Source organism: Protopterus annectens, chromosome 3.part0 (assembly GCF_019279795.1).
Source record: "Protopterus annectens isolate FY-2018-M chromosome 3.part0, PAN1.0, whole genome shotgun sequence".
Lineage (NCBI taxonomy): Eukaryota > Metazoa > Chordata > Ceratodontiformes > Protopteridae > Protopterus > Protopterus annectens.
Window position 1 is genome coordinate 368,780,078 of NC_056731.1, and position 26,270 is coordinate 368,806,347.

The 26,270-nt window shown below is 37.2% G+C and overlaps 1 protein-coding gene across 1 annotated transcript in view; it reads right to left on the reverse strand.

The window, feature by feature from the left end:
• The window catches only part of HECW1 (HECT, C2 and WW domain containing E3 ubiquitin protein ligase 1), a 2,794,797-nt gene that overhangs the window by 1,061,549 nt on the left and 1,706,978 nt on the right, over window positions 1–26,270 (reverse strand). The window contains exons 9-10 of the mRNA XM_044065592.1: window positions 18,444–18,575; window positions 7,922–9,262 (exon numbers count right to left, since the gene is read on the reverse strand). Coding sequence (XP_043921527.1) covers window positions 7,922–9,262; window positions 18,444–18,575 — 1,473 coding nt within the window. The remainder of the gene's footprint in view (window positions 1–7,921; window positions 9,263–18,443; window positions 18,576–26,270) is intronic.

Sequence of the window (26,270 nt, forward strand, 5' to 3'; positions counted from 1 at the left end):
CCCAAAAGGGGCATTGTACTCAATTATGGGCCTGATGAGGAATGAGTAAAGAGGCACGATGACCTCCCCTGATCTAGATGTGAATCCCTTCATGATTAGGTGGGCTATATAAAATGTTTTTCTAACCACTTTGGCCATGTGGTTGTTGAATGAGAGATTGCTATCAACTTGGGTCCACAGGTCCCTAATTACTTCTTCTGCACTTAATGGATTACCATGCCTTACACGGCTATGTGGGAGCGTGCTGGGAGGATAGAAAGATCCAAAGACTCCCTATGCTGTGGAACAAATCCGGTATATCAGATCTAGATGAGGCCCCTCACCCCCTTGTTCAAGAAATCTTGACCAATGGATGAGAGATATATATACCCCAGAGGGATTACCTCTCAGTGTCACTGACAGAGAGGCACAGCAAAATAATGGGTATAGTTCCCCATACAAAAGGGTGGGCGTAAGCCACAAAACTATGGGCTAGGCTTGTAAATGCCCTCGGGCAGATAGCCTAGTATAAACCTCTGAACCTATGAACCTATGTGGTAATTTGTGGGCACTTTGTTTTTGCCGAAGGGGATGACTATACACTTTTTGGCATTTAGCTTGAGGCCATGGCTCTGGCACCAGTTGTCTGTTTCTATGAGGCCCTTTTGTAGGATGCTTGTGTTGGCTGGAGAGTCGATTATGGCGCCCAGTTTGCAGTCATCTGCGAACTTGGTCAGCCACAGTCCTTCCGTGTTGGCCTGTACCTCCGAGAAATATATACTGAACAAGAGAGGTCCCAGGACTGAGCCTTGTGGGATGCCACTTGTAACTGGTTTGGAGTCTGACATGGCTCCAGCAATTCTAACCATGTGGGTTCTATCCTTGAGACAGTTTGCAACCCATCTAGTGACATAGGGGTTTATATGTAAGCTGGGGAGCTTATCTATAATGCCCGAGTGGGATATTGTATCGAAGGCTTTTGCGAGGTCCAGGTAGGCTGTATGGACCACCTTCCCTTCATCAATGGCCTTGGTGACTGTTTCAAAGAAATCTACCAGGTTTAAGAGGCAGGATCTGCCGTTAACAAAGCTGAACTGTGTAGGATCCAGTGTCTGTAGGTCCCCAATATCTTTATTTATGAGGTCCATGATGATCCTTTCCATAGCTTTGAAGACCAAGCTAGTCAGGCTTATGGGGCGATAGTTTCCAGGATCCATTGAGGCACCACCTTTGTGGAGAGGGACCACTGTTGCTGTACGCCACTCTTTGGGTACATATCCTGTAGTAAGGCTGAGATTGAACAGTGGTTTTATGTTTGGGTTTAGTTCTTGGAGTACACACCATCTGGTCCCATTGATGCTGTGTTTTTTGCTTTGGAGAGGGTGGCTCTTACCTGAGCATCTGAGATGTCAGGGGGGCAGCACTCTGCTGGGATAGATATTTGCCCTTTTGGTGGGGAAGGGGGGAGAGAAGTTTGCACTGAACCTGTCAGCTAGGATGTTGGCAATGTCTGTGGGTTCGGTGTACTTTTTGTCATTTTGGACTAATTCTGAGCATATCTGGGAATTCCCACCCAGGTTCCTAACATAACTAAAGAAAGCCTTGTGATTATCCATGGTGTCCTGTGCAATTTTTCTCTCGAAGCTGGCCTTAGATGATTTTATGAGTGACCGTAGGTTTTTGCTAATACTGATCAGAGATGCTTCCCTTTTTGTGATTTTGCTCTATCATGTAGTAGCTTCCTCCTTCTATTGTATAGTTTGCTTATGGCTGGGGTCCACCAGACAGGACGCCTGCCTTTGGAGGATTGGGTCTTGGTTTTGTTTGGGATTGCATGATCCATGCATTCCTGAAGGTGTTCATAGAATGCGTTTATAAAGGATTCTGTGGTCTGGGCTGTATTTTCCACAGGCCCGGGGGCTTTGAAGGATTCCACCTCGGTTTTGAGGAGTGTGAAATTTGCTTTAGAGAAGTTTTTCACTGTGGTTTTCTGGGCAGGGGCTGGGGTTGGGATGTGAATATCTAGTGAGATTAGTTTATGATCTAATCTTACCAGTGAGGGATACACTTCTGGTATGGAGCATAGAGTCTCCATGTTGGTGATGATCAGGTCCAGTATGTTTTCCCTTCTTGTGGGAGTGGTAACAAGTTGTTCCATAGCATTTGAGTTTATAAATTCTAGGAACCTTTGGGCTAGGATGTTGGAGCTAGAGTAATGCTCCCAGTCTATGTTTGGGTAGTTGAAGTCGCCCAATATAATGGTGTTTGGAGAGACCTTCATATTTTCCAGTGTTCTCAGGAAGGCCGAGTGGGGTTCCTGGGTTTGGGAGGGTGGTCTGTAGCAGGCTATAAACTAGAAGGCAGTTTTACCCACTGTTAATTGCACATGGATAGTTTCTGATGCTTCGTGCTGTGCCACCAACCTGGAGGTGTGGGTATCTTTGACGAATATTGATACTCCCCCTCCTTTTGTGGTTCGGTCCATGTTTTGGGGCCGAAAAACATGGTATGAGGTATAACCTGGTAGTGCTGGGGTGCTCTCGGGAGCCTTGAACCAGGTTTCTGTTACTGCACAGATATCGATGTTCTCCATGCTAAGGAGAGTTTCGAGTGTGTGCATCTTGATGTTTAGACTTCTGGCATTGAGTAGCATTACTCTTAGTTTCTTATCCTTTGTGATACCTATGGAGGTGGGTTTGTCTTTTGAGCCTTGCCTAAAAAAGGCACTATGGGGGTGGCAAGAGCCTTTGCCAATATCCGAAAGCCCAGGGCTGACAGGTGCAAGCTGTCCCTAGCGAAGCATCATAGCTTGTCGAGCATGTCATCCCTGGCTGACAGGCATTGGATCCCCTTTGAATGACACCAATACTTAAGCCAATTGTTGAAATTGATCATCTTGTCTTCATATTGTGGCATCATTCTTGGTCAGGTCAGGGACTCAAGGTCAGGATAATACCGACCTGGGCTACATGCTCAGAGAGCTCCTCTATGCCTCTTTTCATGTAGTCCAGGGAGGTACATCTCAGGTCATTCACACCAGCATGGAAAATGACTGAGTCATATTTGTACTTGCCTTGGAGTGACCTGAGTGCTTGTGTTATGTGGCGGATCCTAGCGCCCGACAGGCAGCTCACCATGACCTTCTCCTTGTTCAGCCTGCTGAGCGGGACGTCAATGTGCCTGACAAGAGGGTCACCTATTACAAGTGTATCAGGTGTGTTGTTTAGCCTTAAGGGCTGTGACTGTTTGGCACACTGGCTTTGTGAGCTATGTGTTGCACGTGTTTTGTTTTGGGGTAGCGGTTGCTTGGGTGTCTGCTTTGGAGGTCTCTGTTGCTTAGGCAGATTTTTATTTAGAGCCTCCGAGTATGTTTTTGTGTGTTTATGTGTTTGGTTTGCTGTTGTGGTAGGTCTATGTGAGACTGGAATTGTAGTAAGTGTGGTTTCCTTCTCCTCCTGACTGGTTATGCCAGTACTGAGTTGAGAGAGCTTAGCCTCCAGTTTGGCTATATGGTTGCATCTCTCACATGTGTTGGAATTTGTTGGGAGAAGGAGAGGGTTGTCTGTGTACATGAGGCAGTTGTAACATTGCCTCGAGATTCCCAGATTCACCAGCTGGACCGGAGAGGAGATTGACAACTGACCTTGGGACATGCTAGAATAGTATTGGGAATTCCTTTATAATTGAAAAAAGGGCCAATGGGGAACAAGGTACTCAAGGGGAGTTTGTGAGGGTGTAGTGCTTTAAAATTTTTAGTGCTGACTTATATAATTGCTTTAGTGAGCAAGTACCAGGCTTTAGAGTGGGAATAGGGTGTTTATTATGAGAACTAGATCAGTTCTAAGGGAAAAAGTAAAGAGCAGACTTTGTGGAGCCGAGAATGGTTTAAACCCAATTAAGCAGAGCTGCCCGATGCTGCGCTATGCACAAAATCACGCAAAGCCGCGCCAAAGCGGGTTTTATACAGGGGGACTTCAAAAAGCTAGAAATTGGCCCAAAACAGCCAATAGACTACCAGATTCTTGTGCTGGGAACACTTCTCCAGGGATAGACAGGCAGCTCTAAGCTCCCCACTGCCACTGGTGAACAAAGAAGCCTCTCTTTATCCGAGAAAGCAAATGGGCAACACAGGAACTTTCCAAAAGTCCAGAATACAGCAAAGCCTGTATTTGGACTACTCTAGGTCAGGAAAGACGGGAAACAAGGATAATTATTTTTTTTTCTTTTTTGCACCAAACAGCAGGAAAATGCAATAAATATGTAACACAGGCTAGCACACTTGAGTGTGTAGCCTCAACAGGTAAATGCAACAAACAGGGGAAACTTTAAAAGTGCAGGTGCAAAAACAACTTTAAACAGTTTAAAACAGTCCAAGAAGCAGAAATACTTGCAGTTTAGCTAGATCGGACAGTTGCCCAGGTAGTAGCAGCAAAAAAAAAACACTTTTATCAGGTTAGCAGTCACTCTTTTAGACTCTCTGCTGCTAGCACCACTCTGCAGGACCACGAGGAGCTTGGCTAAGAAGTAACAAGCACAAAAAATGCACCAAAGCGGGTTTTATACAGGGGGACTTGAAAGAGCTAGAAATTGGCGGAAAACGGCCAATAGACTACCAGATTCCTGTGCTGGGAACACTCCTTCAGGGATAGATAGGCTGCTCTAAGCTCACCACTGCCACTGGTGAACAAAGAAGCCTCCCTTTATCCAAGAAAGGAAATGGGCAACACAGGAACTTTCCAAAAGTCCACAATACAGCAAAGCCTGTATTTGGACTACTCTAGGTCAGGAAAGACGGGAAACGAGGATAATTTTTTTGTTTGTTTTTTTTTTTTTTTGCAACAAACAGCAGGAAAATGCAATAAATATGTAACACAGGCTAGCACACTTGAGTGTGTAGCCTCAACAGGTAAATGGAACAAACAGGGCAAACTTTAAAAGAGCAGGTGCAAAAACAACTTTAAACAGTTTAAAACAGTTCAAGAATGCAGAAATACTTGCAGTTTAGCTAGATTGGACAGTCACCCAGGTAGTAGTAGGAAAAAAAACACTTTTATCAGGTTAGCAGTCGCTCTTTTAGCCTCTCTGCTGTTAGCACCACTCTGCAGGACCATGAGGAGCTTGGCTGAGTAGTAACAAGCGCAAAAACTGCTTGCTTTCGATGGCTTCTTTTTACAGGTGAACATTGGAGACAGACATAGTGGGTAATATTTGCACCATATGAGAAGGAATGGAAAATAGTAAAAAGTCTGAGTTGTTTCTTTTCTCCACTGTCATAAAAATACCCTATTCAGTGCAAGTTCTGTGAGGGGGAAGTAAGCTATCAGTGAGTTAACTGACAGTTGGCTAATTATAGGCTATGTTCTTTGCTCATGATATACCACACTGTTACAAAATGTGCAAGTGCTCCTTTTTTTTGCTTGTATTATATTATTTAAATAAAAATGATATAACTAAAAAAATAGAGCTGAAACAGTCCTCATTGCCTAGCTGTTCCTTCTTCAGGACTAGTGCAACTGGTACATGATACTAACAAGAATCGGTAATATTTTGATAACAGATGTGGAACTCGGTCATCTAAGGAAAACACATCTTGATGCCAAGCTGGCTATACTGGTTAAGTAACATAAATAATTGTATTTATATTATTTGCATCTGTTGTCTATGGTAGAGCACCAATCCTATTGGACCATATTTAGACTCAGCCCAGTGATAAATTAAATTGTCATGCATATCAAAAATAACACATAGTAGTCGAGTATTTCAACTGTAAGCGGCAACAGATAACTGGTAGGCTATACCAGACAGCCTCATAATTAAATGAGAAGTGTCCATCTCATTTGGCTCCCATAAAAGAAATCAACACATGACTTAAATCAAAGGAAACAAATTAAGATGACCTCCACAGATGGAAAACAGGAACCCAGAGAAAGTGAACTGTCAAAATAAATAAATAAATAATTAAAAATAAAATAAAACAAAACATATCTCAGCACTAAAGTCATGATAAGGGCAGCTGATCAGCTGATGGAATAACCAGTGCTATGGAAGTAAGCCAAGTAGCACATAGTTTTTGCTGGGTTTTCTAATAAGTGCCACCAGCCACTGAAGACTACTTCACTGTTAGTTTGTGCCACCAGCCACGGAAGACTACTTCAGATAACAAATGGTTTATCAGAAACAATTTATCTGTGTCTGAAGACAAGTCTGCAAGGTTCAGTAGTGGGTCAGTCATATGATGGACATATTTTAGGAGACAAGAGGGGCCTGGGGAAAAAAATCATGAAACAGAAAACAGAAAATGCTGAATGAAATATGATGTTGGCCATTATATGAACAATCTAGAAGCTCAGAGGCAAGAATTATGAAAGATTCAGGTTGAAAACATAAAATATGACTATGAGAAATAATTCTGGTTTCCCACCTCCCTCCAGCTGCTTATGAAATTACTAGATCCACCCAGAAATGCAGACTGTATTCTCACCAGTGCTAGAGTAACTGGAGAATATGAGCAAAGATGGGATGGATAGCCATGCCACTCAGGGTTCTGAAACAATGCTTTGGGTGTTTTTTTTTGTTTTCCTGAAGTGAGTGCTGGATAGAGTATTTACTTCCATCCCTCAGAAAGTAAACTTGTTTCGTCTATTGGTGATGATATATTAGGACAGTGTTTAGGACTATGGGAAAGTAAAGATATTATTCCATAGAAGTTTCAAAGCAACAGAAAAATATGACTGTCTTCCAGTTATCAGATTACCATGTTTGAACCTCTTCTTTTTACAAATAATTCACAATGAAATTGGCATAATTTGCTGAAATTGAAGCATGGAGATTCTTTTACACCACTGGAAAATAAACTGTTGAATTAAAAATATGATTTGGAAATACAAAAACGCTACAACAGAACAGGAAAGAAGTGGAGATGCAATGAAACTTTCACAATGTAATATTCAACTCTTCCCGAAAAAAGCCTATATCCGTATAAGATCCTCACAGATTAATAGCCTAGTAAGTACCTATGAACCTATGTAAACTATGAACCATGGCTGGTGCTGAGAATTGTGGCCATTAGAAAATTAATAAATGATTACCAGGAGTTGATGGAGAAAGGCAGGCAATGAAAACAATTTAAGGCACACACCTTGAAACATCTATGTGCACTGAAGTGAAAGGGGTAGGCACTCAACAGTGATTACTTACTATGTCACCGACACTCCATATTGTTTATCTTGGACAATACTAGCAATGAATGATAAAGCTAATGTGTCATACTGGGACTGCATGCAATGATTCATCTTAATGTTGCTTTATTCCTTAGCAATGTTATCAGACTGGGACAGCATATAAAGATATAACTTAACTGTACTAATTATTCCTCAGTAATCCTGTAACATTGACACAGTTTACAAAAATTTAACTTAAAGCTCTATTTACTCTTCAGTTTGTGTTAATGCCCATAATGGCTGCATGCTATTCAAGCTTTGCTCTTCTCTTAACCTTTGACCACAATGCTACAGCTTGAAAATTAATTTGATTACTGTTTAGTGTTAGATGTGTGTGACTGCCCTTACCTGGCATTTGTATCTGTGCTCGACATGTAGTATTTCAATAGGTAGGTTATATGCGAACATGCATGTGATAGTTGTATTTATTTTTGCCTGGTTTGACCTACATTATGGTTGAAATGAGTGTGTATGTCCCAGCACACTTTCATGATGAAGCAAGTAATAAAATATAAATGTTGCACAAGTAAGTTATTATGGTTTAATGTGAGTATTAATTGCTGATAAATGAGACCAATCCTTAAAGAAGTACATTTTTCCATGTGATGTACTTGATCAAATGATCTGATTAAACAAGGTAGAAAATGCTATTAAAATGAAGATTTGTATGTTTTCAAACTTAGGAAAGATTATTGGTATAATTATCATTGCCATAAGCTAACCTGGTACTCTGCCAATTGGACCTGTAAGTGGTGACTGTAGATCCCCTCTTGACGTTGTTGGACTCTCCTCTAGGATGACAGGTGTGTCAGGCCACTGGATACAGCTTTCACCTTGCTCCCTGTCAGGTTCAGAACTTTGCAGAGAATCTGGAACTGACTCAAATGCACTGTTTTCTTCTTCTTCTTCCTCATCCTGTGAGGAGAAGACAGTGCTTTCAGAAAGCCGTGTGCTGTCTACTGAAGAGAAGCGTGTGTGGCTTGAGAACCTGTTGTTGCCTTCATAGCATGAGGTACTATAACATGAGGTACTGTAACAGGAAGTGCTGTAACAAGACGTACTATAACAAGACATGTCACAAACGTCATAGTCATTATCACCATGATGCCGGCAGCTTGACTCACTCTCACTTTCAGTTCTCTGCTGCTCACCATCTGAGACGTGGTTTAAGTCAGGGAGGTGGGCATCAGAATCACTACTTAGCAAGTTCTGCTCATTACCTATGCCACCCTCTTCTTCACTAGCACTCATCTGTGCTATCAAAGTGTCACTAGCTGTTGTGTCCTTTTCCGTACCCTCCTCTGCATCAATTCCATTCAGAATGTCATCTGCATCATGCGTCATCTGTGCCATGGGAAGGCTATGAAGCAGATGATGAATCCGAATGTAGTGGGTACGAGGTGTTTCAGGCTCTCCACAGGCTGAAGCTATGACAGTCTCAAGCTCAGACACAGGCAAGGAACATGGCCTGCTTTTCCTTTTTACTGTAGTTCGCAAGACAAGTGTGTGCTCCCCTTGTTGAGCCAAATCTGTTCCGTCATAATCATTACTGCCTTCTTCCTGCTCCTTACTCCCTGCTGCATCAGAAGCAAGTTCTTCAGTATTCACCTGTAAAGGGGTCTCTGGTGTACGTCCTTCCTGAGTGAGAACACTGACTTCATTTTCTTCGACTTCAGATGTTTCTTCAGCTGAGAAAACTTCATCTACCTGCTCAGCCTCTTGTTTATCTGACTCTGTAGTGCCAACAAAGGGCTCATCAACTCTTGCAGGCTCTTTCAAGTCTGCAGCACCTGGTGGTTCTGTGTCAGAATCTCCCCCGTCAGGGATATTTTTAATTGATTCAGTGCAGCTAGTTTCAACTGGCAAAGCTGCAACATCGAAAGAGCCCTCGTTGATGGTCTCTGTAATGCATTCATTTGGAATCTCCAGTTCTACAGTTCTCACATCAGGTGCTTCTTCTGAACAAAGGGTCTCACAAAGATTCTCTTGCGTCATCTGACTCGTATGGTTTTCCTGAAGTCCAGCTGACTCTGTTTCAGTACTAACTGATACTTCTTCATCATCTGAAAGTCAAAACAAATGTATTTCACTATTCAGAATACAGAACATCATAGCTGCTTATGCAATTTGACTTGACAAATCATTTTACAGAACACACCAAAGCATTACCCTGTATAGCATGCTATATTTTATAAAGTACTACTATAATACAGTTCAATGACTGCAGAGCACATTTTTTTCTTTATTTTTTTTCAATGGAGCACATTTTTACATTTTTGTTCACAATGAAACACAGTTCAGGTGCACTGGAGTATTTTAAAACACTCTTTGCTTTTGTTAGATGAGAAGTTCTAAAGTACATTTCAGAAGGGTTAGCTCATGTTGCTTTATGGAATTATGTAAAGTAATATTTTTTTTAATTAAAACTTTACAAATATGTTTGTTTTTTTCACCAGAACTGCAAACAGCACTTATACAAACAATTGAGAAACAACTACATAGCAGTCATGTTAATAAAAAAAAATTAAAATGGAATCAGAACGTATCAGAAAATGAGTCAGCATACATCCCCTATCACCTTCCATAAAAGAAAAAGAAAATCTCCCAGGAAATAGCAAAGCCATTGCACATTGACATATACTTTATTAACTTTGTCAGGTAATACAAAGGCAAACAGCATGACATGCCCATGGTACGTGTATTCTCTGTCATTTTCAAAGCATAAGTGGATGCTTAAATATATTGCATGGAGTATATTTTTGAAGAACAATCCATAACACAGAAAAAATGCAGCACTGCATTGCAGATATTTTGGTGAAATTCACAGGTAAAAACTATGAACATTTGCACAGTATGGTTTGCATTATATGCAATGTAACAGTTACAAAATGTATTTTTAGAGCTGTGTCTTGTATGTTCTTGTAACATTTCATTGTAAAATTGGGAAGCGACTTCCATCAAAGTACATAATTTTCTGGTTGTCACATAACTCCAAAACCTGTTTCGGATGAAAGATATAAACCCGTAGTCTGTACAGCAACATTTGTTTAATTTTCATGGTATGTCTCACACAGCTTTTTATGTACACAACCCATTTTATTAATTTAGATTTTCTTTTTAAATATGCATTATCGTATGCTAAATATGGGAAATCTGATCTAAGAACTTATAACACTGCAATGAAAGTCTGCAGTAATAATAATAATAATATCTATTATTTAACCAGGTAGATCCACAGTCCCTTTTCAGTCATGACTTAGGGGCAATGTCTGGTTATGTGATTTGCACAAGCTCACATAGGAGGCAAACAAAGGCTGAGGGGCTTGAACCCTGTACCACAAGAATTACAGCGTGCAATATTAACCTCTGCACAAAATGAATGAAATCATGTATCAGTACATATTTTGGCACAGGAGACCCCGGAGAGCAATGAATATGCACTGCACTCTGTTACTCGGGAAAAGCCCAGAAATCTGACACCATGACAGTGCAACACAGAGCAACCTGCAGTCACAAGAGTCAAAATACGGTACTTGTGGTTCAATGACTCGAGCGTACATGATTTGGTGGATTCTGGCCCTCACAATGGTGTCTCCACTGCTAACCACTACTGTGTTATGACAAGCCTTGCACAAACCCAATGCCTTTATACAGGCGTAGAAAACCATCAAACAAGCAAAATAGCCCTGTGGTCAGTCACAGTAAGTGCACTCTAAGGTTTCTTCATTGATTTTCAGTACATAATGAGACCAGGATACTCTCCACTGACAAGAGCGCAGACCTAACCCTTCTGACTTTAAATCATTCAAAGAACCTGGAAGTAAAGTAAATAATTAACTTACACAGTAACTCAAGCGGCAAACAGTTAAATAGCAGGAATGCAGAATTCAACAATTTAAATACAGTGACAAAATAACAGTGCTCTAAAATGACTACAGTTATTTAAGATGCAATTTGCTCCTTCTCTCTCCAGAAACAAGAGTGGTACCAGCCCCAAGCTCCTTTCTGAAAAGTAGTATTAACACAGATTTCTATAGTTGCAGTACACTTGCTATTGTCTTCTCTTAGTTGGATGCAACAGAAAGCCAACCTGTACAAACAACATCAGGAGGTCCTCAACAAAACTGCAAAAAGACCACTCAGTGAATTCCTGTACATGTTGCCGTATCACAGACCAACAGGAACTAAAGTCTCTCTGCTCCTTCTGTCATTAGGTGCAAAGCAGTGCCATTAATACCAAGATGTTTTCTAAGAAGCATTTTCAGACTTTCCAGTGATTGGCAATCTCTAGGAATGCTTTCCAGTGATTGGCAATCTCTAGGAATGCTTTCCAGTGATTGGCAGTCTCTAGGAATGCTTTCCGGTGATTGGCAATCTCTAGGAATGCTAGGAAATGGCACTCTGCTCATTCTCTCACTAGGAGCAAAACAGAATCAATAATCCCAAGATGATTCCTGAGATGCATTTCTTATGCTCTCCAGTGATTGGTAGCCTAGTTCCAGATGTTACAGATTTTAAAAGTAAGACGGAAGAAAATAATTAATTCTCTGAAATTGCAGTGTGTACTAAGTGGCTGAAATGGTATGAAACAGAAGATAATTCAAGCTTTTTGAGTCTAAGGCCAGGTCTTCCCAGATGATCTCTCAGTGTCCAGTAGTTTGAGCAGATGAGATGAGATAGGGAGGAGCATCCAAAGTTAAATTTATACAGGAAGCAGGCAGCTGAAATGCCACCAAATTAAAAAATTCAATTAGGATGGTGCAGATGGGTAGTTAAAATCAAATGCAGTCAGACAAGAGCAGAGTCACACAACTCTTCAGTATAACAAAAATGCCGCAAAATACCTGCAGCTAAATATGAAAAAATGTTGTCTTAAGTTTTTTCTTAATGGTCTTGGTAATGTACAAAAGTTATGTCTTTAGCTTGGACAACGTGGCGTACCAACCAAACAAGTACAAATCGACAATACTTCCTAGATCTTAGAAACAAAGCAAAAAAAAAAATGTTATGACAAAAATAGTTATTATATCCAGCTACAAAAAAACTCACTACAACAATCCACAAATATTCCGGTATGCGATCAACCACATTCTCCAACCAGGCAAAATCACCTCCCCAAATCCTAACACTGAGGGTGATAACAATGATATTGCCACCCAGTTTAATGACTATTTCACCTCCTCCATCCAAAAGTTATTCAACAGTTTTCCCACTACTACTACAAATACCCCCAAAATACAAAACTGTCACGATAAGACTAACTCATAATTCTCTCTTAAACCAGTTCCAACTGACCTAATTCATAAACACCTTGCCAAATTAAAACCCACCACTCTTGCTGTTAATAAACTCCCTGCTGATTACCTCAGGATTGCTGCCTCTGCCATTGCCTACCGTATTACAATACTCATCAATAGCTCCATAGCTGAATGCACTGTCCCCTCTCTCTGGAAAATTTCTTACATCGCCCCCCTACACAAATGTGGCTCCTCGACAGAACTTAGTAATTATCGCCCCATAGCTATACTATCTCCCTTATCAAAAATCTAAGAAAAATGTGAACACACCCAACTACTGAATCATCTTCTTCAATATAACCTGTTAGCAAATTCTCAACATGGATTTCGGCCAAACCATAGTACCACCTCTGCCCTTATATCCTTTACTGACCACGTCAACCAACAAAGAAATCTCGGTAACTTAGTATCTGTTGTCTTCCTAGACCCATCAAAGGCATTTGGCACGGTATCCCACTGTAAATTACTATCGATTCTCTCTGAGCTCAATCTGAATAACTCCTCTCTACTGTGCTTTAAAAATTGTCTGTCCCTCTGGCAACAAGCTGTTAAATGGCATAACTCTCACTCCCCTCTCCTCCCAGTGGGACAAGGTGTTCCACAAGGATCCATTGGTCCCTTACTATTTTCCATCTTTACCAATAACATCCTTGACTACCCAACAAACTAATTTAGTACAGTATGCTGATGACACCACCCTTATTTGCTCAGTCCCCTCTCTACAATTACTCCAAGATATAACCCAGGAAGCCTTCACTATTACAGAAAAATGGCTAAATTCCTCCTAACTCATACTAAACCCATCTAAGACCCAACTCATGATCTTCCACCCATCCAAAACTTTCACCCTTACCTCGCCATTCTCAGTAACATCCTCCAACAATACCCTTATCCCACCAGTAATTCAAGCCAAGCTACTAAGTGTAACTATTGAACAAAACCTAAAATTCAACAAAAATATAGCACTAACAATTACCAAAGTTCATAAAAAACTAGGTTCACTCTACCGCTGCAAGAGCTTCCTCACACAGGAATCCCGAATCACTATCTCCCATACCCATCTACTTTCCACCTTACTATATGTTTCCCCAGTTCTAACTAACCTAAACAAATCTGACCTTCTGAAATTATCTACCTGCTACAATAAAATCTCAAAATTTGCAACCAATGCTAAGTTTCGTTCTCACCATTGCTTCTCCCTAAGACAACTAGGATGGTTAGAACTCCCTAACCTACTAAAATACAATCAACTTTTCCTGACCCATCAACTGCTATACCAACCAAATAAAATACCTGCCTTCTCTGGTCTGCTTATCTTCCATAATACTGTGCATCAACTAAAATCTTCCAACACCACCCTACTGACTGTTACCAATTGCTTACATAGCTCAGGCCAATCTCTTCATTCCTATGCTGTTGCTAAGGCCTGTAACTCTCTAACCCCCTGACATTAGATGTCTAAATAGTAAACATACTTTCAAATCCCTACTAAAATATCTCCTATTCAAAAGATATGTTCCTGTACAGAACCAGACTAATTTCCCCTGTTCCTGATTTTCAACATCCCTAGATCAAAGGTGTACTGTGTAGTTTCACTTAGTGCATAGTGCTGTGAACCAGGTGTTTAGGCCACCTTTATAGTTATGAATTCTTATTTATGCCCTGTTTGTCTATGGAAACTTCTTTTTGAATTTATGTTTAAGCAATTGTATATTTGCTGTATAATATCTTGTTTAATTGTTTCTCAATATTCTAACCACTGTATGCTGCATCATTTGTAAAACTCTGATTTTACTCTTTTTATATGTTCTATGCCCTTTGTATAAAATAGCTATATTTATATATGTTTTTATTATTTTTATTATTTTTTTCATAATTTATTTACTATGTATATGGAGCTTTTCTACCCAGGCCTCTGCTAAAAAGGGTCACCTTGTGTCCAGTCGGACTAACCCAGTAAACAAATGGAAAATAAATAAATAAAAACAAAACATTTTACTGAAGTTCAGCATTTAAATGATCTTTATGTCAGTTCTAATGTGTCATGATCAAATGTATTTCTTTAGTTTTATGTTACGGACACGTTGATAACTGTAGCACTTGTTGCAAAATTTACTGCTTTTATAGTATTTCTGCCCATTGGTGTAGTTTGTGGCTCAAAAAGGTCCTCTAAACAGATGGATCTGATGGCATAAAGGGGTGATCCTTGACTACAGCCCAAGCATGATGTACTGGCAACTCCTGGAAAATATCAGGCTGTGGCCAACATTTCTGACATGAGCAAAAGGCATCTGTATGTTAGCTTGCTGAGCATGAGTAAGAATATCTAGGGATATCATAATTGCTTTTGTCTGCTCTCACATATGTCATCTGCTGAAGCCTGCAGAGCCTATGTATGTGTGTGCGTGTGTGCATGTGTGTGTGTGTGTGTGTGTGTGTGTGTGTGTGTGTGTGTGTGTGTGTGTGTGTGCGTTTTTGTGTGTGTGTGTGTGTGTGTGTGTGTGTGTGTGTGTGTGTGTGTGTGTGTGTGTGTGTGTGTGTGTGTGTGTATGTGTGTGTGTGTGTGCGTGTGTTTGTGTGTGTGGTGTGTACCTTTGTATGTGTGTGCATGTACATATGTGTGTGTATTTGTGTGTGTGGGTGTGTGTTACGTCTGTTTCACAATTGCTTTCAAAGTACTGAATGATGAGGGCTGGTGCCCATGCCCAGACTGCAGAAGATATGTCATTCTGGTGCATAACTGGACCATTTGTAATCTCTTCATTATATGTGTTAGGTTTCATTTTCATTCAAGCTGTTCAAATTGCTGCAAGTTGATGTTGCCTGCATATGTCTGATGTAGAATAATGGTGTATGAAGTCGTGTTTGGCTGCTAATTTGGTTTGAGCCTTCTGTGACAAACTCGATGCCTATGGCCTATGCCATATCATACAAGTTTTATTCAGATTCAAATAACAAGGCAACATCCTGGTAGGTAGAAAACAAACTCAAACTGCTTTTGTAAAAGAATTTCAAAACAAAGGAAATGGTTTCTTCAAGTCAGCTTTATACACAGAAACTTGGACCTCTTTCTGTCAGCATAACTTGTAAGAAAAGAAGTCCAAAGTTATGAGTCCACAGTTTGAGAAAACAGCAGTTTCTTGTTTGGCTGCAGAACCTGCTGCCATGTTTAGACAGTTAATTTAAAGTTTAGTATGGTACCTTCTAGTTAGGATATATTCCCATAAACAATTTCCAGTGCCATAGACAAACTTTCAGACTCTCTTAAGCCCTGCTCACAAAGAATACGCTGACTAATTTTGATATGAAGCAGCTTGTCCTAACAGGCCACATCAACAGCACCTTCTTAAGAGAAAGGCCCAACTTAGAAAATGCTGGTGGCACTGTGTGCTTACATAAGGAGCTTCACCATATATAGTCTGTTACTGGTACCTGACAGCTATTTAGTAAGTTGTGTTATCACCAGCATAACAGCTGCTGTCATAATGTATTGGGACTCATAGATGCACGTCAAAATATACATGTGAGGACCACCAACTTACATTTATGCTATTAGACTGTGGAGTCCCCCATGAGATGTTTAAGGAATTAAAAAAAAAAATTGTGGGGGGATGTGTGTGTGAAAACTTCCATATGCATTCATGAGCATACTACAAAGGATACAAGCCTTCTAATGAAATCCCCCAGATCTGTAGACATTTCACAAGCTTGGGCAGTGCTTGCTTTGCCTCAAGCATAAATGTTTTGGAATCCATCCTGGGTTTGTTGATTCATATTCAAAATGAGATATTGATACAAAAAAGAGATTGTTTGTATACAACATTCTCCTGGAATAATTGTCCATTAAAGATACACCGTTCCTGTTTAAAGGAATTAAAAGTGAACTTACCAGAATTCTTGGAAGATACCTACAAATTATCACATTTAAGCATTTGATGAATTGAAAGTTTTGAGCCTGATGACATGTTATTTCTTGTCTCCAAGGTTCCTTTTTAAATTCTGTCTAAAACAAAGACCTCGGGAAACACGTTATAAAGGTGATGTATTTTGCTGGAAAGCTCCCATGTTGTTGTTGTTGTATCTTTCGGCTTTTCCCGGTTAGGGGTCGCCACAGCAGAACTCCGGTCAGCTAATGATTAGCAGTAGATTTTTACGTGCCGAGTTGCCAGCCCTGACGCACAACCTTCAACGATGGTACACCCATTCATGCATGTCTCCACACAGAAGACGCTCTAGCTGAGAATCGAACAGGACAACGTCTTACTGTGAGGCGACAACGTTACCGTAGCACCACCACCGCAGCTCCTGGAAAGCTCCATTGTTTTTCAAAATGAAAGACATTATTAACTTCTTTGGCAAAGCTAAGATTATCTTATAAACTTAGAATGTTTGGGAAATTTTTTATTTCAGTATAGATACTTAAAACAAAAAACATATGCGCTTGCCAGCTAAGTAAGGCATCCTCAAAGATTTTCAGATATCACAACTTTCTGAACAATATCACACTCAGTGCTCAATTTCTGGAAAACTATGACACTTCACTATACTTTTCTGAACAAACAGTTGTGCCTTGTAAGTTGCACCCTACATAATGTCTATAAGTAAGATGGCAATGAGCCTTGAGGTATTTCAGTGTTTCCACAGTACCTCTAGTGAGTGCTAGAAATGTCATATAGTATAATGGAATGGATACTGAAACACCAACCCTCTAATGCGTGGGCTGCACCTGGACAGACATATTACAGTTTGAGATAGTTCTTCGCCACATTTTTGTCTGAGCTGACCTACATTTATTTGGCCTTTTGTTTCATACAGCTGTCCAGCATAGAATGATTATTCACAGACTATAATACAGAAAGGCAAAATTCATGTGCATCATACCTGCAGTTCCACAATGATATGGGTGGAATAAAATACATTGCTGAAAGTATGGCTGAGTTGTGTGATCTCTGGCTTTGTGCTACATACCATCCTGCATGTCTGACAGGAACTGGGTTTTCAGTATTAGCCAAAAATTCACTGTTAAATCTTGTAGTAGTTTACTTTCCATGGATTCATTTATCCTCTGGCTAACATAGAATAAGGGTGTTCCTACATCTAGAGTGCCCACATTTTTTTTTCAATAGTCATGCTTGAGTTCTAAAGAAACATTCTATCACATCTTACATATGACTTACTGCTGATACTGACAAAATGGATTGTGAAACACTGGCACATGACTGTGGACTAGGTAACGGCAGGAAGGATGTCGTTTGTTTTGTAAATCTGATTCACTCCAATAGTGTAATCACTACTTAGCAAGGAGCACCTTTCAATGAATATCAGTCAGGGAATCACAAAATTCAGGAATGCAGGCTACCAAAGGGAAAACGAGACGCTTTCAAGTCTTAATTCTGGAATCAAGCTTTACTCAGACTAGCAGTACTTTCCCTAACAGTGTGAAATGGGTGGAATAAAACACTGCCTAGTAATATGTAACACAGAAGGGTGCAAATACTACCATAAGCAACAGAGGTAATTCCCTTCAAACCATGTAGTCCTCTCACTACAATCAACTTGTCTCACTTGAAATATTTGTGCTACTTCACGTCATCAAATAGCTTTTGAAACCTATTAAATAATAATGGCTTTAGTAGTGTAGTGTGGAAGATGGATTTTATTCCAAACAGCTGGTGTACGTATTAGAGCAGAAAGTGAACAAAATTAACTATAATTCAACATATATACACACACACACAGGCAAATGCATACAAAACTGCAGGCATGCAGCTTTTGGAAAATCATGGTTTATAAAGACTTTATGCACATTTTTGCTCAGTCATTCATTACACAAGCATTTATACACATAATGTATAAAACCACTGAAAACAAAATTAAATAGTGCATAAACTTATTTAGTACATTTTAGAATAGAAAATCATACTTCAGTAAGATGAGGAAGGTGTACCTGTATGAACTGAAGATGCTATCGTGACTCTGAACTGTAGCTGTCCACTTACATGATCTGTTGGAATTCTGCCACTCAGTGTATAGTTAACAACCCTGTCCCTGTGGAAAACAATGTGATAGTTATTGGTGCCTGGACATAATGCATAATGGGGTTTAAACATATGGCAAAACACAAACAATAAAGCAATTATCAAAATACATGGATCATATTTTCATTTGTCACACACACTAAACAAAAGTAACCCTTTTTTGATGAATTACTAATGAAAACCAATTATTTTTTTTTTCCAAAATGTTTTTATTCATTTTATAACACAATAACTTAACATTATAGTAACAAGAAAAAAACAAATAAACTATACACAATGTCCATAACAACTAAAAAAGCAATATACATAGGAGAACACTTAATATTTCTCTAACAAATTACACAATTTTGTCCAAGAAATTAAATGATGGGTTGTGTTGTTAGTCGAAAACCAATTATTTTTCATCAGAATGTGAAGACACAAGCAGAGTGAGTTCAGTCTGGTTCAACATTTATGACAAAGTAATATGTTCACTTAGAGTCAGATATGGATGAATGGGACTACACACTTTAAAGTGAGGTTTTTGTCTTAAATTCAGCTGGCTCAGCTAATTGAGCAGAATGAGAACCGGTGTAACTTCGGTGAAATGGACTGATAACTCAGCTAAATTGCTGCATGACTCACTGATGATCCACATACTATAATCTGGAGCAAACTGGGGGCTAGACTGAGGGTGACTGAATTAATGGGCTGCTGGCCAGGGCTACAGGGCTGTCAGGTAAGCATTGCTTAGCATTGCACACAATATGTTAGCTGGTGGGTGTCCTTCTTCGTGAATGACATAGACATTGTGTAACTGCAAAAAAAAAAAAACTAAACTAATGTACATCGTGCAACATGCATTTACAGTTACTTTTATTGTTTTATGCTTGCACTATGTGAAACCTCATTATGAAGCTAAATCTCTGTAACTATCATACTGCTATGGAGTCTTGTTCTTCAGGCCTCTACTGAAAATATGCCATGGTGAGTTAGACACCCCTTTATACACATATTAAATAAATACTAATTCCCCTACATTGCTTTTGTTGTCTTGAAATGCTTTCTATCAGCTGCTTTGTGACCTTATAAAATCATTTCTAATGTCTGTGTTCTAACTTTGATTGAAAAAAATCTTTGTAGTCCATTTATTCTGCTATGGAATTTCTTTTAGTTAAGCACTTTTTCTACACCTAATATTTGCACATTTGTAGATCAGCTAACATCTCCCTGTCTGTCTTACTATTTTTTTACTCAAATGATTTTTATTTTGATGAAATAACATAATAATTTAATACATTCATAACATTCAATAACTATTTACAGTATTAAAATTCAACCTGACAAAAAAGGATTCAGATAAAAACATTTGTAGTTAAATAATAAGTTAATATATAAACTATAATAGTTAGGAAGAGTTTGGTTCCATCTGTAGGGTATCAATCAAATTCAAAACTTTCCTCCACTGACTATTAACCAATAGCTTAGGAAAAGTTCTTAACTCTTTAGTTCTTTTTTCCATTAGTAAGCATTTCTTCAGTGATGATAGGAATTCCGCCATTGTGGGTGCTACATTAGAGTTCCATCTTCTAGTTATACATTTTCTGGCTATTGCTAACATTGTCTACAACAAATACAGGTCATCTTTCTTCATATTATTACTAATAACAACATTCAATAAAATTAAAGATTTTGTCAAAACAAATAAATCAGTATAGATAGCTTGAAGAAATTTGTTAATCATTCCAGTATGGTTTAATATTAGTACAATCATAAAAAATATGAGATCAGTCAACATTAGTGGACAGATGACATCTCCAACATAGCTTGCTGTTTGAAGGGTTCATTTGTGAGAGTTTCTCAGGTGTCAAAAAGGATCTGTATGGAAATTTCCAATAAAAATCCTCCAGAATTGTGAGTAAGAGGTTAGTTTAACTGAAAATAAAATGTTTGTTTTATCTTCCATTGATAATGATACTTGAAACCCTTTAGTTAGGTATTGCCAGTAAAAATCTTTAGGAGCTGTCTTACAGACAATTAAAGTGTTATATAGATATGATAATTAATTCTTAACATTGATATTATTATATAGAATTCCAAAAATCCAGTTTATAATTTTTGGTACGGTTTTGAAGGATGAGTTATGTATTATTCTACACAGATCCTTAGTGTATGTTGTGACACTCTAAAGAACCAACCAGTCATTAGGGGATAGGTCAAAGGTTGACAATATACTTTGTGTGTTCAAAGCTTGCTGGTTTTCAATATATTGCAACCAACAAAATAGGTTATTATTTTCCCATAAACCAAAAATCTCTCTATGTGTTTTATCAGGGAAATCCCTTTTAATTGTAAATGGTATTAACAATCTATGCCACAGTTTTATATCTAAATTTGTTTTAATGAATTTTCTAAACACATCAAAAATATTGTTTATTAGTGTTAGTTTTGTTAATTTTGTTATACTATACTGTAAATGTAAACTTAAATAGTGCCATATCTTGTTATCTTTGTCAGTTACCAAAGCATTCTTTGATAAATAATTTTCATCCATTAGTATAATGGAGTGTAACTGTTTCCAATTGGAAGAGCATCTAGGATTTATCCAATTTATCACTATTTTAATTATGAATTGGATAAATCCTAGATACTCTTCCAATTGGAAACAGTTACACTACATTATACAATTTTAATTATACTGCGGTGGTAGTGCTGCGGTAGCGTTGTCACCTCACAGTAAGACGTTGTCCTGTTCGATTCTCAGCTAGAGCGTCTTCTGTGTGGAGACATGCGTGAATGGGCGTCCCTTGGTTGAAGGTTGTGCGTCAGGGCCGGCAACTCGGCATGTAAAACTCTACTGCCAATCATTAGTGAACCAGAGTTCTGCTGTGGCGACCCCTAACCGGGAAAAGCCGAAAGATACAACAATCACTATTTTAATTATAGATGCCTTTATATAAGTTTCAGTCTCTGGGAATTTTAACCCCCTTGTTCCCATTTTCTGATATGATGAGAATATGCCACTCTATTTATTTTGGGGAAACATAGGAATTTCATCAGAGTTGAAGTGATTTCTTTAATGATGTATTTTTCTGATGGAAGTATAAGGGCTTGTGCTATATATATATATATATATATATATATATATATATATATATATATATATATATATATATATATATATATATATTAGGTAACAAAACCATTTTATCAGTTGTAACCTATCATCAAATGTTATAAACAAATTATTCCATTTGCTTATTAATGTCTTGATTAAGTCTATGGCTTTAGCATAGTTAAGCTGTAAGGTTTCCTCTATATTCTTGCCTAGGACTATTCCTAAGTAGTCTAGAGTTGAAACTTGGTTTCCAATAATATGATTAACTGGAACCTGTGTGTTCTTTTTTTATTTAATAATAACTATTTTGATTTAGATTTGTTGAAGAATAATCCTGAGATTTTTTAGAAATTTGTTGTTACTTATCCACTTCATCTAACACTTCCTTAGAGTTGGATAAGGTAAGTATGACATCATCAACAAACATCATTATTTTAGAAATATATCGGTCATATATATTTATACCTCTTATCTTTGGGTTATTACATATTAAAATGGCAAGTATTTCTATGGCCAGAGCAAATAGGATAGGGGACATGAGACATCCTTGTTTAGTACCGCTAGTGATTTGGATTGCTTTGGAAGTAAATGGACCTAATTTGACATATGCTAGATTATTTTAATAGATTTTCTATATCATTGTTGTAAAAGGGGGGGGGGTATCAAATAACTGTAAGACTTTAAATAAATAACCCCAATTTAAGGAGTCAAAGGCCTTTTGAATATTTAGACCTATTATCAATGCTTCATGGTTTCCTCTGTTGAGGTAATCTATCAGAGTTAATACTCTTTTAATATTATCTTGTGTATGCCTGTTTTTTATGAAACCAGTTTGTCTTCATTAATTATTTTAGATATGGGTATTTTCAATCTATTGACCATAATTGACATAAATAGTTTATAATCATTATTCAACAAAGAAATTGGTCTATATGAGTTGCAATGATTAGGGTCCTTATTCTCTTTTAATATAGGGGAAATTAGAGAATATCTCCAAGAAGGAGGAATATTTGCTAATGTTTGAACTCCAAGAAAGGTTTTTATGTAGGAGAGAGATTATAGAAGAAGGGAACAATCTATAAATTTCAATAATTAAGCCATCTATTTCAGGTGCTTTATTAGACTTACTTCCTTTAATCCCATCTATAACTTCCTTTTGTGAAATAGTTTTTTGCAGATCTAGATTAAGTTCCTCTGGAATTCTTGTTATGTTGGGAACTATATTCTCTAACTTCTCACATTAATTTGTACTTATTTTATCTTTATGATGCTCTGCATAACGATAATTAAAAGCCTCCGGAATATCCCCTATGTCCAAGACTTTTTTCCTTTTCCCTTCATGAAAGATACTATCAATGTTATTCATTTTTGATTGTATCTTAACTTTCATAGACAGGTTATGAAGATGCTTAGGAGAGGTAGCATAAGAATTTAATTTCAGTTTTTCCATAGCTAAATTAGTTTTATGAGATAATATTTCATTGTATTTCTTATTTGCGTCTTATATTTTCTTATTATTATCTGTAGCAATTATGTTTTTATTAGATTTAAGAGATAATATTTGATTTTGGAGTTGCTGTAACTCTGAGTCCCATTCTTTAATTTTATTTTTGTACCAACTAATGGTTTTACCATACAGATAGGCATTAAAAGAAGCCCACACCATAATTGTGTTTGCTTCAGGTTTCTAATTAATCTCTAAGAAAAGCTGAAGTTCAGAAGTTATCCAAAATTTAAAGTATTTAATTTTTGTGATATATGAAGGAATCCTTGAAGTAATAACTAATTGATTGAATTCCAAGTGTATTGTTAACAGCAGGGAATTATGATCTGAAAAGGGACAAGGTTGTATTGACAAAAATCAAGATTTTAGAATAAAGATCTTGTGAGATATAAATTTTATCTATTCTAGTTTGGGTACCATGTCTATAGTCCTGGTGTGAGAATAGTAAAGAATTTGGTCCCAAAGCATTAAATGTATATTTTAATTTAAACAATTCTGTCCATTTTTTAACTGTTTGGCTGAGGACAATAGTCTAGGAGATTTCCTATTGGTAGCTTCTGTAATATCTGTGATACAATTGAAATCACCTCCTAGTATAATATTACCTTTAGAAGTAGTTGTAATAAAGTCTAAGTGTTTCTTAGCTAGTCCAAACCACATACCCAGGAACCAGTATAAATTAACCATGGTCCAAATTCTATTATTAAACTTAAGTATAACTAAGGCCATGAGTTCATCATTATCTACATGTTTGTAAATGATTTGGGGATTTAAGAAAGTCTTTTTCCATAGAATTGTTATTCCTCTAGTCTTATTTTTATAAGAAGATTGAGCGAGTATTGTGTATACCTAGGGTCCTACATAAATGTGTCATTTATTTTAAAGTGTGTCTCTTGGAGAAAAACTACTTGAGCCTTGTTTAGTTTAAGATACCTTAGTAGGTTGGCTCTCTTATATGGGTTGTTTAAGCCATTAGTATTTAAGGATATCAAAGTTAAATCCATATCAGAATTCTTTAAAGATAACAAATAATAAAGGAACTTGTATTAATAGAATCCTGTATACACAATACTCTTCCTGAATAGACAATAGAATATTAATTGTTGTATCTCTATTTATCTCAATCCAAATAACTTTCCCCATGAAAGATACAAGTAAAATAATTGTGTCAGGCATTTCAAAACTAGAAAAACAGTTAAATAACAAAAAATTGGCATATTTCACTCTGATTTAAACTTTAATATACCCTATAGATGGAATGAGATACATTCCTAGTCTAGCAAACAAAACTAAATCTGCTAGACTACCTATCCCAGACATCATCCTTTGATGGTTTGAGCCCATGAAAACAAAGTAAAAAATGGAGAATATATTATAAATTAAGAGAAAAAGAGTAGGGATAAACAACTAATCAGATATTGATTCCAGTTAGGTTTTAGAGATAAGTTACATAAACTATTATTAGAAACATTAAACATTTATACAGTAATTATTGACTAAGGAAGCAAGAGACATATTAGGATATATATAATCTGAATTTAGTGCTTATAGACTAAGGAAACATTAGCTTTATTAACAATCTAAATGATTACCCCAAATACCTAAGCATGTCATCTGTATTAGTTCTAATAAAAACTTCAAAAATGGCAGAACAAATCAAAGAATCATTTAACATTTGTATTTACTTGCCTTCTGAATAAATCTTATCATGACAAACTCCCACTAAATAAAAACTTCACAAGACTTGGGTGTTAGCACATAGTGAGTGTGTATCATTCCCAAAAGATGTTAACATAGATTTTTAGAAATATCCCATAAGACATATTTGTCCTTAATTAACTCCTAAACTTTTGGAATAGCATGTTTAAATAACTGACTAAAATCAATAATAATTAACTGGCATCAGTTAAAATTACACAATTTTCTAAAAAACATTATTTATATAAAACTTACTATGGATAACAGGTTTTTAAAGTGAACGACTCAAAGACAAAATTAAGATAGAGATAGCTGTAAATATCTACCATAGTAATAGGGTAATACTGACACTCATAATGTGTTTGTTGCCTTATCACAAGTCATAGATATTACTGAGCTCTTTCCCTGTTATAAAGTGCTAATATACTAAAAAACATGACTTTATAATAACTGATAACATGACATCTGAAATATAAATAATATCTAGGATACAATAAGGAAATCAACATATTAAATGAAAAGTAATTATAGTTCAATCAAAATTATTCATACATATATTTGCTAGGATATAGTATGGTGTTTGAGTATCCTTACAGTTATTACCATTAGTCATAAGCATTTCCTGTAAATGTATAAGCCTATACTAAACACTTGCTAACTGCATAGGAAAGTTATTTATAAAGATCTATTTATAAAAAAAAACTTCAGTATATTCACTAGAAATAGTGGCTATAATTAACTGTTTACAAGAAAAAAATAACATTTCTGTATATATTTGATCACAAAATGTAGTCACTATTATAAAAGGGAACCATGAATATGTTTGCAGACAGTGTAGCTCATAATTCTTGTAAAATAAGCCTGCTATGCTATATTAACCAATCAGAGACTTGACATTCACAACTAGGCTTGCATATACATATTAGATGTAATGTAATCTGATCTGCATGCATAGAATGCATGATATCACAAGCTAAGTAAGAAAGCTTCACTTCTTAGATTTCAAACTGACATTTTCCTGCCCAGCATGTTACGCAATACAGTTTCCTGACTTCACTTTAACTGCATCACAAAGTCTGCTTATTTACAGTAACAAATGCAAAGTTTAACTGTCAGCTACTTCCAAACAGTAAAATAACATTCAATGCTTGAGAGAGAAAACAATACTTTAACATTAAACTCTACAGGAAACATAAATTGCAACCATTTAAAAACCTTGTGCCATAAAACATACAAGCATTTAACTGTCAGAGAGACCCAATTTATGTCAAAAGCCGGTAAGCAGCTTTTTGTTCACACAGGTAGCAATATATATTCTGAAACAATCAGAAGTTATAAATATAAAAAAAAAAACTAGTTAATATATACTAAATCTTAGATATGCCCTGTTATCCCATGTATCCAAAACAGTTTTGATAAATTAATCTAAGCAGTGAC